The 14,870-nt window shown below is 43.3% G+C and overlaps 2 protein-coding genes, 1 non-coding gene and 1 pseudogene across 3 annotated transcripts; 3 read left to right on the top strand and 1 right to left on the bottom strand.

Annotated features, from left to right (window-relative positions):
* TRNAP-CGG lies at nucleotides 471-542 on the bottom strand. The gene has a single exon. It is a non-coding gene; the product is annotated as a tRNA-Pro (tRNA).
* On the top strand, nucleotides 2,280-3,936 carry LOC8070323 (annotated as a pseudogene).
* LOC8070322 (IRK-interacting protein) lies at nucleotides 5,861-9,452 on the top strand. Its single transcript, XM_002442608.2, has 2 exons — nucleotides 5,861-6,114; nucleotides 7,788-9,452. The coding sequence occupies exon 2, from the start codon at nucleotides 7,855-7,857 to the stop codon at nucleotides 9,121-9,123; it is 1,269 nt and encodes a 422-aa protein (XP_002442653.1). The 5' UTR covers nucleotides 5,861-6,114; nucleotides 7,788-7,854; the 3' UTR covers nucleotides 9,124-9,452.
* Nucleotides 9,505-13,302, top strand: LOC8070321. The gene is made up of 5 exons (XM_002442607.2): nucleotides 9,505-9,596; nucleotides 9,731-10,276; nucleotides 10,834-11,316; nucleotides 11,814-12,326; nucleotides 12,565-13,302. Exons 2-5 carry the CDS (start codon nucleotides 9,800-9,802, stop codon nucleotides 12,643-12,645), a joined length of 1,554 nt encoding a protein of 517 aa, XP_002442652.1. The 5' UTR covers nucleotides 9,505-9,596; nucleotides 9,731-9,799; the 3' UTR covers nucleotides 12,646-13,302.

Below are 14,870 nucleotides of genomic sequence, written 5' to 3'. Positions count from 1 at the left end.
GACCATCCCATTTAACATTCGATATGACATTTATTAAACTGCTCCATTCACTTGTCTTATAAGACATGTTTTTTTTTCTGTAAGTCAACAATGTTTTTCTCTCACAGTAAATTAACGAATAATACTTTAAGCTATGACTTTTTAGACAAGCACCTCCTAAATGCTTGGCATGGACAAGCTGACACGTCTAGGACGTCGTTTGATGCACATGCGTTTATTTATAAACTATTGCCAACATAATTAATAGTAGAACTCGTAATAATACAACAACGTTTGGCCAGATAAAGGCGTGAAATCATATGCGTGAGGTGCCCAGGATAGAGACAGGAAAAAGAGATGCCCAGTATAAAAACAGGAAAAAGAAAACTTAAGAACATGCCTATTGCATATAAAGGAGGACCTGAATGTATGCTGTAAGCTGAGTAAAAAAACCGCCTATTGATGTTAAAAGAAAAGGAACATGCCTATTGGGGGTGTTGCGAGAATCGAACTCGCGACCTCTCGCACCCGAAGCGAGAATCATACCACTAGACCAAACACCCAATTGTTGGTGTTTGTATCAGTGGAATACAATCAAAACAATTTCTCAAATGGCAGCATTGTAATCAACCCAAGACAAACCATACAAGAGATGACCCGGTTTGTCGGTTCGATGACCCAAAGCTAAATTTGTAAGCCAATTTGCATTGATGGGCAAGGGGATACGAACTCTATGGCCTTGTTTAGATCTTTGGATTTTGACACTATAACACTTTTGTTTTTATTTGACAAACATTGTCTAATTATGAAGTAACTAGGCTTAAAAGATTTGAAACCGTGCAATTAGCTTTTGTTTTCATCTATATTTAATGCTCCATGCATGTGCCGCAAGATTCGATGTGACGAAAAATCTTAAAAAGTTTTTGTTTTTAGGTGAACGACTAAGGCCTTGTTTAGTTCCGAAAAGCCATGCATTTGTATTTGACAATTATTATCCAACTATAGACTAAGTAGGCTCAAAAGATTCATCTCGTAAATTACAGACAAACTATACAACTAATTTTTATTTTTGTCTATATTTAGTGCTCAATGCATATGCTGCAAGATTCGATGTAACAGAAAATCTTAAAAAGTTTTTGGATTTTGGGGTGATCTAAACAAGGCCTATATGTATGTCAAGTGAGTTTGGAACATGCGTGACCCACGCACATGCCGAATTTAATTGTGCCTACCGTCTATGCATGGTGACATACGCTATGAAATGTGCAACACGAACCTTCCTCACAACTCAATCCAATCTTTTCTTGAGAGAGCAATATCACCACATACAAAATTCCCACCACTGTTAGCCTACCCGTCTATCCTGTATAAACATTGTGTAAACTTTACATGGTGGTAAGTCGTTCCTATTTAATCGGTCTGTTAAATCCCATTTAATTGGCCATTCAATCCGTTTAAGCCTTGTTCAGTGGGCAAAACTTTAGGATTTCAGGTACTTAGTCCTTAGTAGATTCAGAGTTTAGGGTAGATTGTCTCTTAGTCAAAATTGAATGTATTATAGCCATAGATACCATCTAGCCAAGCATGTGTAGTTGCCCTTGATTTAAAACCACATGATATATTTTGCTATCGCTTGCTGTTGTAAAGTTTTAGCTTCCAACACCAGGAATAGTCAAAATCAAACAATTCTATGCTTGTCAAACGACAGTTTTGACTTTTGAAATTCTTGATACCCTTTTTCCCCTTTCAAATGGACAATCTATGTATGCTCACTTGTTGGGATTCAGGCTAAAAAGCTAATATTTAAAAAAGAAACAGTGGCAACAAATTATTATAAATGGACAAATTCTCGTCTGCCTTTATGGACCGATACCTGCAGAGACGGGTGACATGCAAAATCTAAACTGCTAAGTCAAACTGCCATCAGACAGTTCATAAAAAAGATGTTTGCCAGAAAAGCAATTCTTTCAGATCCACAAAAATAGTGCCACATAAAAATTAACATCACATGACGATCTCTGCAGCTTACCCAAGGGTTACAAGTTATCTGGTGAATTGCCATCTGACTTGCACAAACATACAGAGATTTCAGAGGGCCCATCTGATGAAGCGCTGCAATCATGCAGGAAAACCTTAACAAAGTCAGTCTCTTGTTTCTTTGTTTTGCTAGATGTAATTCCCTAACCGTACTTGTACATTACAACTTCACCACAAAATCCATTCATTAGCCTATGTACAATTAATCATCCACAGGGGTGTTATCCAGAGACGACTCCAAAGCCCAAAAGTCAAGGCAAATCATGCATGTTGACCCTTCATCTTCATCCAAGTCTTTACCTCGCTGGGCAATCTACATAATAGCCATCGGTGGAGCACTTGTCTTTGTGGTTGTAACTGCTGCCACTGCGTATCTACTCTTCTCTCGGAGAAAGAAGGATACCGCTGTGATGCCATGGTCTACTGGACTCAGTGGACCACTCAGTAAAGTCTTCGTGGCAGGTCAGTCTCTCACCATCAGAGCTTTATGGGTTAACCAAATGGGCACAATTCATCAGACTAGCATACACATAATTTCATCAGGCTGCTTGCATATACATTGGCTTTATTTGCGGCATGGCTGTTACTTATGTGATGTTGTACATACACTGTGTGTTCAGGTGTTCCTTCTCTAGGAAGGGCAGAGCTACAGGCAGGGCAGCCTGTGAGGACTTCATCAACGTTATCAGCTCCTCATCCGACTACACGCTGTACAAGGGAACTCTATCAAGCGGAGTCAAAATCGCAGTAGTCTCCACTTTAGTTAACTCTGCCAAAGATTGGACTGAAAGGTCTGAGGAGCAATTCAAGAACAAGGTTATTATGCGATGCGCAAAGCTATATATGGTGAACGTCAACCGCTCCTGTTTCAGATATCTGTTCTGTCAAGAGTGAACCATAAGAACCTGTTGAACTTGCTTGGTTACTGCACATGCGACGAGCCATTCACAAGAATGATGGTTTTCGAGTACGCTCCGTGCGGTTCCCTCTTCGAGCATCTGCATAGTGAGTGCCCTCTTCACCGCTGCATTTCCATGCCAACATTCTTGCCTTTTGCTGCTGATGAAAGACAGCAATGGTGCTAACTGACTGTTTTCTGAATCCCATTCTACTGTTAGGTACAGTAGTTGTTTGCTGATGAAATAAAAACAATGATTGATATCTGAAGAACATGCATATTGCCTGCAATGAATGATTGTTAATTAGCTAATAGAGTAATTCCTTCTCATGCATGTTGTGCAGTTAGAGAAGCTGAAGATCTGGACTGGCCTGTACGGCTGCGCATCATCATGGGAGTAGCATACTGCCTGGAGCACATGATCCAGCTGGACCCACCAGTGATGCCACCAACCCTGAGCTCCTCATCCATCTACCTCACCGAGGACTACGCGGCCAAGTTCTCCGACCCCGAGCTCTGGAAGGAGGACAACGGAAAGGACGCACAGACCGATGACGTCGTGTACAGGTTCGGCATCCTGCTGCTGGAGGTGATCTCCGGGCGTCTGCCATTCTCCGAGGACCACGGCCTGCTGGTCCTCTGGTCGTCGAGCTACCTGGACGGCAAGAGGCCGCTGCGTAGGATGGTTGATCCGACGGTGAGGTCGGCCGTGCCTGAGGAAGATTTAGAGGCGCTGCGCAACGTCATGAGGCTGTGCGTGCGCTCGGACGACGGGGAGAAGAGGCCGGCCATGGGCGAGATTGTGAGAGCGTTGCGAGGCGTCACAGGGTTGTCGCCGGAGCAGGTGACGCCGAGGGATAACCCGATGTGGTGGGCCGAGCTGGAGATTGCCTCGGCGGTGGAGTCGGCCGGAGCAGACCGGGTGAAGTTGAGAGAACTAAACGCGAACTGATTTTTTTTTCGTTTTGTTTGCTGCTGATCACTTGTACCTATTATCTTCGAATAGGTGGATTATGCTTGTGCATCACATGGTTTATGTGCCTACTCCAACTAACATGCATCATCTTGCGCCCAAAAAAAAAGAGCATCATCAGTTATTAACCGTTAGAATCCTAGTCAAATCATATTTTGTTTCACTAAAGAAAGTCAAAGATAAAAACTGCGCTTCAACTCTCTCAAGTTTAAACTCAGCGAGCCTAATTTCCATTAGGGCCTGTTCGGTTGATCAGGAATGGTTATCTGGAACAATTTTCAGCCAAAATGATTGCCTAATTTGTATAATTTTGATTGGTGGGAATAATTTCTAGGCTCAATCCACCCTAGCCCCTTAGATTGAAGCTGCTTAATTTTAGCCAGCTAAATCAGTTGCTAAACTTTAGTTACTCTTTTGTGTTGGTTTGGTGGACTAAAAAAGACTTTTAGTTTCTTTTAGTCAGGTATTTAGCTCCAAAGTGACTAAAAAACTAAGGAAGCATGGGCTTTAGTCTCATTTAGCAACCTCTTGGTGACTAATTGGCTAAATGCCATTTAATATTTTCAAAAAAATGCCTATTTAATCCCATTTAGTCATAGTTTTAGATAAAAGTGACTAAATAGAACTAAAATTAGATAGCTAAACTTTATCAGCCCAAACTAAACACCTCCTAACGTGGGCCCAAACAACTTAGATACAATGCTCTGTGGAGATGGTCACCACTGCAATAGACAGGCCCGGCCCAACAGGCCAACACAACCCAAGAGTCCAGCAAGTCAGCAACAAAAGCCCCTGAGCTGAAAGACAGGCAGGCATAGGCGATCCCTTTCCATTTGGAGGTCCCGTTCACTTCACCTGCTTTCTTCGGTGACGACTGGGAACCGCCACCGTCCTCCGTCGGCGGCATCCTTTCCCTGCGGCAGCGACGACTGGGCGAGCACCGCCGCACTTCGCTAGCGACGGATCGCCACCAGGTATGCTCGCTCTCTTCTCCTCCCTTCCTTCCTTTGCAAAGCCGTGCACCTCAAACCCTAAGCTTCGAGTTTTTGCAAAATAAAAAAAAATCATCAGCTACACATATCCTGGGTTCACTCTTGTGTGCATCCATGCTGCTGCTGTTAATGCTGCTGTTAAGATAATTTTAAGCCTATAACTGCAGGCTGCTGTAGACTGACTTTGGATGGAAGCAAAGTATGATTAGGTTCCACGTGGTTCTTGCTTTGCTTTGGGGCCACTCCAGTCAATACTCTATACCATGTTCCTGTGATATGTGTGTCAATGTGGGCTAACAGAAGAAGCCCTGCTAGTCTATGGGCATGCTACCTTAATATAGACGGAAGGAAAATGGTACGTGATCTTGAGGTTATGATTCATGTGCTGTTAGTGGCAGAGTCAAAAGTTTTATAAAACCTGAGCGTAATGTCATAGTAATACTAACAAGAAAAACATGACTGAAAGATTATAAGAGGGGTTAAGTGCTAAGAGAGCAGTGACTCGCTGACTAAGTTTAAGTATGCTCAAGCGTTTCTAAACCCTTAAGAGTTATATGATACAGTAAACATTACAAATTTGATCTTAAATTGAATAAATAAAGAAGAAAGTGGAGAGCAATTGAGAAAGAGCAAATGAATACATAAGTTTTTGTCTATCTCTTATCTTTCATTTTTATAGGAAATGTGTGAGGAAAAATTTTCATAATTTCTTCTAATAGGGTTTGTATTTTAAAAAATATTTTTTAAAAAATCATTATGCCACAATGTTATGTTATTAGGCCCTGGAAACATTAGTATGATTCCTAACATATATTATTTTAAAAATATATATATATATTAATTATATAGGTGCTAATTTGTCAAAAGATGTTAGAAAAAAAATAGAAGTTGCTCAAAAAAATGAAAAAGAAAAGAGAAAAAAAAATTGTATGGGCTTTTATTTAGGGGAGGCCCATCAAACCCACGCGTTGCAGCGCAGCGTCGACGCTCATCTTCCTCGCAGCGCTGCCCAGGCTCGGTCCCTCAGCGCAGATCTTCTGCTCCTTCCCCCACTCGCGCTCAGGCTCGGTCCCAAGGATCGGATCTTCCGCGCGTCGGCGGTTCTCCCTCGGCGGCGTCCAGCGACGGAAGGGCAGTCCCAGGCTCGGCGGCGGCGTCGGCGGCTCCCCCACCTTCTCTCGCCAGTCGCCTCGCGCCCTCGCCCGCGTCCTCCGCGCACCGGCCGACGACCCTGCGTACGCACCTCCCTCTCCCCTCCCGCCTCTGCTGTTCCCAGGGTGGCCGGGCCTTGGCTCCGCCGGTGTGTGCTGTTATGTGTCATGGATTAGGGTACGTGGATTGGTAAATTTGGATAAGCGGATAGGCCAGTTTCCAAAAGAATCTGACTCCCGGATGTGCGTTTTCAGTATTAAAGATGAATAAAAAAAACTGATAAGGCACGTCTGTAGCAGAAACTACAAACCAGCTTGCAATATGACCATTCTGCTCGTTTGCTCTTTTTCGAACTTCGAATTAAATTAACCAACACCCGACAGTCCAAAAGCCCAACAGTTTTGTAGTGCCGGTGTTCCCTGTGTACCATGTCTTCAATGGTTCAAGTGATCAAGTGGCTTAAAATGGACCCTGCTGTCAAAAGTAGAGAACTAGATTTATTTTGCCGAATAAATGTTTAGTGTTCCAGCCCATCATATATTCTTTTATAGTTTCATGTGCTGTTTAGCTTTTGGCATAAGATGTGGTTAGATTGTTGAGATCTGTTGTTGAATTCAGATTTCAGCAAACAATGCGTGCCATAATGTACTTTGCTTGAACCACCTTTTTTCCCCCCTCATTGTGAATCTAGAAAAAATTACAAGCGTGGAACAAGAATTGTCACCGGAACTGGCATCTAAAATATCACTACTCTTTGAGGGGATGATTTCTCTGCCAAGTCCAATTGCATCTGACATCAGATATGCATTGGACTCAATATACATCAAGTTTATAATTAGATGAACGATGCAAAGTAAAAGTACCAGATAAATTATGAAGTCTTCTTGTTAGTTGTTTTGTTTGTTCAACAGCGCAGGCATAGCGTAGCATTAGCATTACCCAAGGAAGGGTGTTGTTAGTATCTGTCTATAGAGGGAATTGAATGCTATGTACGTTAAAGGTTATTATGATTCATGTGCTGTTATGTAGCGTGGATATGGGACGCGGTTTGATATTAGGCAGATGGATTAGTGGATACTGGATACGCCAGCTTCCAAAACAACCGGATGCATGGATACATTTTAGTATTTTACATAAATAAATAATAAGACACAATAAAATTATAAAGACAGTTGCAGCCTAGCAGGAACTGTAAATTAGCTTCCAATATGACCGATTTGGTCTTTTGCAGTTTCCCCAATTTCCATTTAGCCAACATGACAACGCCCAACACGACAACAGTGAAGACAGGTCCAAGCATTTCCGATTCTTTAAGTCAACACCCAACAGTCCTAACAGCCCAACAGTTCTGTAGCGCTGTGCTGCTGCTCCAAGTGGCTTAAAATGGATCATGGTGTGAAAAATAGAGAAATTGATATAACTCTATTCAATGACTCCAACTAATAAATGTATAGTGTTCCGTTCCATTAATTTTTTTTTTAACTTTCCTGTTTTGTTTGGCTTTTCAATAAGTTGTGGTCAGATTGTGGAGATCTATTGTTGAATTCAGATTGCAGCAACCAATGCTTGCCATAATTCACTTTGCTCTAAGCCTCTAACCACTTCCCCCCCCCCCCCCTTGTGCTAGCATGGCATTTGTAGTACAATAGCTTTGAACCATTCATATGTTGGCCGGACAACACAGGCTGAACTACTCCTATCAAATTCGTATCTCTTGTTGTAAATTTGTTACCTGAACCGAATAGTTGCTTTGCAGGTGGATGCCAATTTTTTATTGAGAAGTTGAAGACTACTAGCTTCTTTGATCCTGAGGTGAAGAAGTAATGATCCGCCCAGGCTCAAAGGAGTCACAAAATTATGATATCAATAATCAAAGAGTTCATCCTCAACCAATTGATGAGAACATGAATCAGAACGGGGACTCAATGGACACTATGATCGGGAGGATATTCAACAACATATCCTCTTTAAAATCTGCCTACATTCAGCTGCAGGAAGCCCACACCCCATATGACCCTGACAAGATCCAGGATGCTGATAAGCTTGTCATAGAGGAGCTTACAAGACTTTCAGAACTCAAACATGCTTACAGAGAAAAACATCCTAAGCCAGTAGCAGCATCCCCTCAAGATTCGCGTCTGCTTTCTGAAATACAAGAGCAGCAGAATTTGTTGAAGACCTATGAGGTCATGGTAAAGAAATTCCAGTCCCAGATCCAGACTAGAGATACTGAGATAACCCATTTACAGCAGCAAATTGATGAAGCTAAACTTCGGAAATCAAAGTTAGAGAAGAAACTGAAACAAAGGGGCCTACTTAACAAGGAATCAGAGGAATCTGACGAAGAAGAGAACTACTTCTCCATTGAATTGACACCCAGTTTGTTTACATCTGCTGTCGATAACGCATACCAGTCAATACATGACTTTTCAAAGCCTTTGATCAACATGATGAAGGCTGCAGGTTGGGATCTTGATGGGGCTGCTAATGCGATTGAACCTGGTGTAGTTTACACAAGAAGGGCTCACAAGAAGTTTGCTTTTGAATCCTATATTTGCCAAAGAATGTTCAGTGGGTTCCAAGAAGAGAGCTTTTCTATCAAGGATTCTAACATCAGTGTTTCCAGCGAGGCTTTCTTCCATCAATTCCTCGCAGTGCGAGCCATGGATCCTCTGGATGTCCTGAGCCAGAACCCTGACTCAGTATTTGGAAAGTTCTGCAGAAGCAAATATCTATTGCTTGTGCATCCAAAAATGGAAGGTTCTTTCTTTGGCAACATGGATCAGAGGAACTACGTCATGAGCGGTGGCCATCCAAGGACACCTTTCTACCAGGCATTCCTAAAGCTAGCCAAGTCCATATGGTTGTTGCACAGGTTGGCCTACTCCTTCGATCCAAAGGCAAAGGTGTTTCAAGTGAAAAAGGGAAGTGAATTTTCGGAAATCCACATGGAAAGCATTGTGAAGAACATCATCATAGAAGAGGGTGCGGAGAGGCCGAAAGTTGGCCTGATGATTATGCCTGGTTTCCTGATTGGGACCAGCGTCATACAGTCCCGAGTGTATCTTTCAGATGTGAAGTATGCTGACTGACTGAAGATGCCGCAGTTACACAAGGAGCTTGAGGGTCCTTTGCTTCTTGGAATCTTAGGAGAGCTACCAGCTGCATAAGTTTGAGGTGGACTGTGTGTGTCTTTGTATGTAATGCGTGAGATCTGTTGTTTCGCTGCTGTGCTGTCTTCAATGCACTTTGTGGAGATTTCCATGTGCCATGTGATTCTGTCCAATGGTACAATTTGTTTCTATTCCCCAATGTTGCATTTCCATGTGCTATACTGCTATGTAATTCTGCCCAATGTTTGTACTACATGTTATCAGTGTGATTTGAGAGCCTGTGTGATGATTGTATAGGCTGTACTTTTCATCTGAAGCTTTTGTGCCCAATCAGATGATTCTATTGCATAGTTGTGTGCTGAAATTGTTCCATGTCAGGTGTTGTAGCTCGGGGACTTGAAGAACGAGGTGTGTGCAAAGAATTTTGAAGGGCAATTTAGTTGAACAACAAGGTGTGTGTGTGTGTGTATAATAGATGACAATTTAGTTGCTTCATATGGATTTCCTTCATAAACATTTACATTGCCAAAAGAAAAAAAAATGCTTTTCTCGGTTAACCATTTGCGAAGTCTGTTCCATTCTTCAGAAGAGAAGCAAAGTATAACAGACCACGCTCCAGTTCAGTCACGGTCAGTCTCTGCTCTCAACTGCTGCCATGGCAGCCGCATCCGACAGCACCCACCCACCTCCCGACCTCGACGTGGATGACGACGATGAAGAATTCGACGACGACGACGACGACGATCTGGATGACGAAGCCGACGACAGCGAACCCTCGGCGTCCTCATCCGAGGCGGCTCGCCTGGAGGCCGTGCTCCGGCGGCTCACCGCGGACGAGGTCCGGATCCGGGTGCACCAGGTCACGATCCGGGGCTGCGCGCGCACGCGCCGCGCCGCGGTGGAGGCGGCGGTCGGCCCGGACCTCAGGCGCGCCGCCACCGTGCGGGACCTCGTGCGCGCCGCCGCCGCGGCCGGCGACCGGCTCCGTCGCCTCGGCGCCTTCGACACTGTCTCGATCACCCTCGACGCGGCGCCGCCTGGGATCCCCGGTAGCGCCGTCGTCGTCGTCGTTGACGTCGCAGAGGCCCGCGGTCGCGCTGCCGGTGATTTCGGCGTCTTCGCCAACACACAGGTGCCCATCGAGCTAGAAATGTCTCATTTTGTTTTACAGAATTGAGTTGTTTGCATCTTGCAAGTGATCAAATGTTCTTATAGGAATCGAGCGAATTCAGTTTTCTGCTTTGCTTCACCTATTTAGATTAGGCTGTGCAGTTCTTAACTATTACTGTTGCATCAATTTAGAGAGCTCACACCAGAAGCTTAGCGAATTTGAACTAAATGAGGGCGCTCTCAGTGAACAGTGCACTCTTATAGACTGTTGGTCAATACAATTAAGTTGATCGTCCTTGCTTTCAGAATAATCACTTATTAGATGGTGTTATGCTAGTATCGGTAGTTCGGTACAATGTCTTGGATGATCTAGCATGATTGATGTTCAGGACCTACTTACATGTGCATTTAGCTTGGATGTGAATTTAGCTTGGATGATCTAACATGATTTATTTTCAGGACCTACTTTGTTATGATAAATGGTGATTTATTGTCACTATATCATAGGCATGACTTCAATTGGTTCCCGAATTCGCTTTCTCAAGTCTCACCAGTTTTCTTCATGTGAACCTTTTGCAGACTAGATCATGCTCACTTGAAGGTTCAGTGAAGTTGATTAACCTATTTGGATTCTGTGAGACCTGGGATGCATCAGGTGCCCTTGAATTAGATAAGACAGCAGAACTAAGTGCTGGAGTCCAAATGCCTAGAATCGGAGCAATACCAACTCCGCTGTTGGCTAGAATATCATTTCTGTCTGATGACTGGTTAAAGTCCTCACTCAAAGAACACCTGATGGGCGTTTCTGTTGGCTTGCTCTCCACCATGAACCACAACCTTGCGTACAACATGACATGGAGAAAATTAACTGATCCAACACGGATGTCATCCAATTCAGTACAAGAGGAATTAGGACATAGCCTTCTGTCCTCTATTAAGTACGCATACAAGGTTGACCAAAGGGACTCAAGCATAAGACCTACACGTGGATATGCGTTCCTGTCGTCTTCTCTAGTTGGAGGCCTTGCACCAGGGAGCAAATATTCACGATTTCTTAGGCAGGTATATCTCAATTTTCTTTGTGCTCCATCCTTTGCCCTGCTTGAAAACTAGGCTTTCCACAATACACCTTTTAGTTAAATATCAAGTGACCCTTATTATTGTCTTTTTCTTAGACAACATTGTGAATCTTTGATTGAATGCTTAAAATTGTATTGTATGTGTACCTCTGGCTTTGCAAATTCATGATCAATTTTAACAATGCTTATTAGTGTCAGTCTACCGTTCTCCCACTGGATTATCTTTTGTTGTCTGACCACTGACCAAGGGCCAAAAACTTTAAAAATTCTGTGCTCTGTTAAAGCATCAAAATAGCAGCTCCCCCTTTTCAGTCCTTGCTTGCTCATGGCACAAAAATGGAGTTTAAATTTCTGTGAAAATGATTTCTTCGTTTTTATTATCTAGAATCTAATGCACTGCGTATTAGCCTTTTTTTTTTAATCAACAACTGAACTGATTTGAACTGAAAAGTATTTACTATTTTCTTCATTGTATATCAGGAATTTGATCTTCGAGTGGCTTTGCCTCTGGGTGTGCTGAATGGCGCTCTCAATGCCGGAGTGGCTGCGGGAGTCATCCATCCGTTGGAAAGGGGATCCACAGGAACTGTCTCACCACTTTCAGAAAGATTTTACTTGGGTGGTAATAGGCCTCTTGTATGCCGCTTGGGTGGACCATCTTCATTATTAGGCTTCAAAACAAGAGGACTGGGGGCAACAGAATTCAGAGCACATGACCCCAATAATTCTGACAATGGCACTTCCACTTCTCCTGAGCTAAATGGTCTTGGAGGTGACTTAGCAGTGACAGCCTTTGCTGACCTGTCATTTGATCTGCCTCTGAAGCCGCTCAGGGATCTAGGAATTCATGGCCATGCTTTTGTCTGTGCTGGAAATCTTGTTAAATTAACGGACTATGATCTTCGGAAGTTCCCTGTTACTGATTTCCTACAAACATTCAGAAGTTCAGCAGGATTCGGCGTTGTTCTGCCAACCAGACTGTTTCGCATAGAGGTTTTCCACTTTGCATTCTTCAGTTTTTTACATTAAAGTTGGTGATGAATTTGCCACATATAAGGCCTTGTTTGGATGTAGTCAGATTCACATCAATCCACATGTATTGAGGTGGATTGGAGTGAAATTTGAACTAAATTCCACCCCAATCCACACCAATACACATGGATTGAAGTGAATCCGACAACATCCAAACAAGGCCTAAGTTTAGTTAACACGTTTTTCTCCTCTTGTCCAGATGAATTACTGCTACATCCTAAAACAGCTTGATCATGACAGGGGGAAGTCAGGCATACAGTTTAACTTCTCATCGCCCTAATTTCTCTCACAGCATTATCTATTTAAATTGAGTATTCCTATTCTCCCCTCACTATGATCTTCTCATGGAGGAGCCTGCGTACAACTGCCACATGTAAAAAGAAAGCCTCTCATGCTGTAACGTTTAAGTGATAATTTTTTTGTACCAGGACATGGGTTTAAATGCTGTGACTTGTAATTGTAATGCACAAAAGCAAAAGGAAAGCAATTGAGGTTGGGGATTTAAGTTTTCAATGCTGATGCGAATGTTTTGGACTGGAAATGATGGAACAGTGTTGTCCAGAGATCTGCTTGAACAAGCCAACAGTAGCCAGATATAAACGATTGTTGGCAAGCTGCACAGTGTTGGCCATTTCTGGGACTGTATTGTGTAGAAAAAGTAGGAACAGATGGCTCAAATCCTGAAATGTGTACTAAAATTCTCTCCGTCTACCTCTAGTTTTAAAGTGTGAGAAGGGATCGTACTTGCGAATTGTGGCTATGCTAAGCAAAGATGAACAACTTTTCCCGTCATGATTTGTTGCCAATTGGATATGGTGCCGACATGGACGCTTGAGCATGGGCAATGAGATTTGTATGTTTAGTAACTAGTCATAATTGGATATTGTGCCGACATGATTATTTGTTGCCAATTTTGGCTATATATTGTTCACTAACACATGAGTTATTATCTTCGGCCATTTTTATAACTGTTGTACGCATCCAACTAAAAATGCTTTCTTTTTTACAGGACTAAAAATGTTATCTTTTTACAAGACTGGCCTTGCAGGTTTGCATGATCCAGGTTTGCCAATGGTTTCTATTTTTCTCTCATCCTTTTTTCTTCACATTTTATTTTCTTTTTCTCCATTTCTTTTTTCCAGTCCAAATAAAAGTAAGGTATAATAATATAATATAAACCGACGAACCAGCCTAGAAGACTCAAACGGTCGAGTCCACTCCGCTCTGCTCGCCCTGTTCGCCGGCGCCGTAGGGCCTCGCTTCCCACGGTCCCACCCCTGGCCGTGCTTGCTCGCTCGCTGCAGCAGACATGGGGCAGGCCTTGTCCGCGCGCAGCCGGGGATCCAGCGCCAGTGCTAGGGTTTCGCAGCCGTTCCCGGTGGATTGGGTGACGGGGTTGCCGCTGATCGATTGCCCCAGGTGAGGGGACGTGAGGCTGATTGCACTCACCTGCGAGCACACGAAGAATCGCGGCAAGAGGTTCTTCAAGTGCCCCAGGAACCAAGAAGGGGTGAGTGCTTTTCTTCCTTTGTGATGTCCATTTGCAGGATTATCAATCTTGGCACCATTTCATTTGAACCAAAATGCTTATGCTGTGCGTGCTGGAAGCTCTGTTCCTCTTTGAAAACATTGTCCTGTGCTTACTGTGATTGATGGGAAATTTCTCAACTTGGGACTCGGTTATTCCTGTACTTACTGTGATCCATTGTGCAGGTGCCATGGTCATGCCGGACTTACTTCTTCCAGCCAGAGTATGAGAAGTACCTGCAGAAGCATGGGTATGAAGAACAGATGAAAAAAAAAAAACCAATAAAGAATTGTGTTTGTGTTATTGTGAAGCCCCTCAATTTAGTGTCTGTCTTGTTGTGCACTCTTTTGGAACATGAGAGAAACACTCAAGCCAAAACAATTCTCGGCCCCATTGTTAAATCCTGAGAGGCATGCAAAGTGGGTCCCAAATGTAATGAGGCTTGCCAATTGCGACCCAGGCACTGAAATTTCTTACTTTAGAGACTTCAGGCTGCTGATGGAGAGGTGACATAGCAGTGACAGCCTTTGCTGACCTGTCATTTGATCTGCCTCTGAAGCCGCTCAGGGATCTAGGAATTCATGGCCATGCCTTTGTCTGTGCTGGAAATCTCGCTAAATTAACAGACAATCTTCAGAAGTTCCCTGTTACTGACTTCCTAAGTTCTGCAGGATTCGGCGTAGTTGTGCCAACCAGACTGTTTCGCATAGAGGTCAGTCCTGTCACACTATTCAAATTTTCCAGTGAATTTAGTAGTGAATTTGGTGCTTAAAAGCTTAATTAACATAGTTTTCTCCTCTTTCCAGATGAACTACTGCTACATCCTAAAACAGTTTGATCATGACAGGGGAAAGGCAGGAATACAGTTTAACTTCTCATCGCCCTAATTTGTTTGGCACTTGGCAGCATCACCTCACGCTGGGGACTTCACTTTTGGATGTTGATGTGAATGCCTTGGACTGGAGTGATGGAATAAT

Source organism: Sorghum bicolor, chromosome 8 (genome assembly GCF_000003195.3).
Source record: "Sorghum bicolor cultivar BTx623 chromosome 8, Sorghum_bicolor_NCBIv3, whole genome shotgun sequence".
Classification (NCBI taxonomy): domain Eukaryota; kingdom Viridiplantae; phylum Streptophyta; class Magnoliopsida; order Poales; family Poaceae; genus Sorghum; species Sorghum bicolor.
This window is presented reverse-complemented; position numbering and strand designations above follow the sequence as displayed.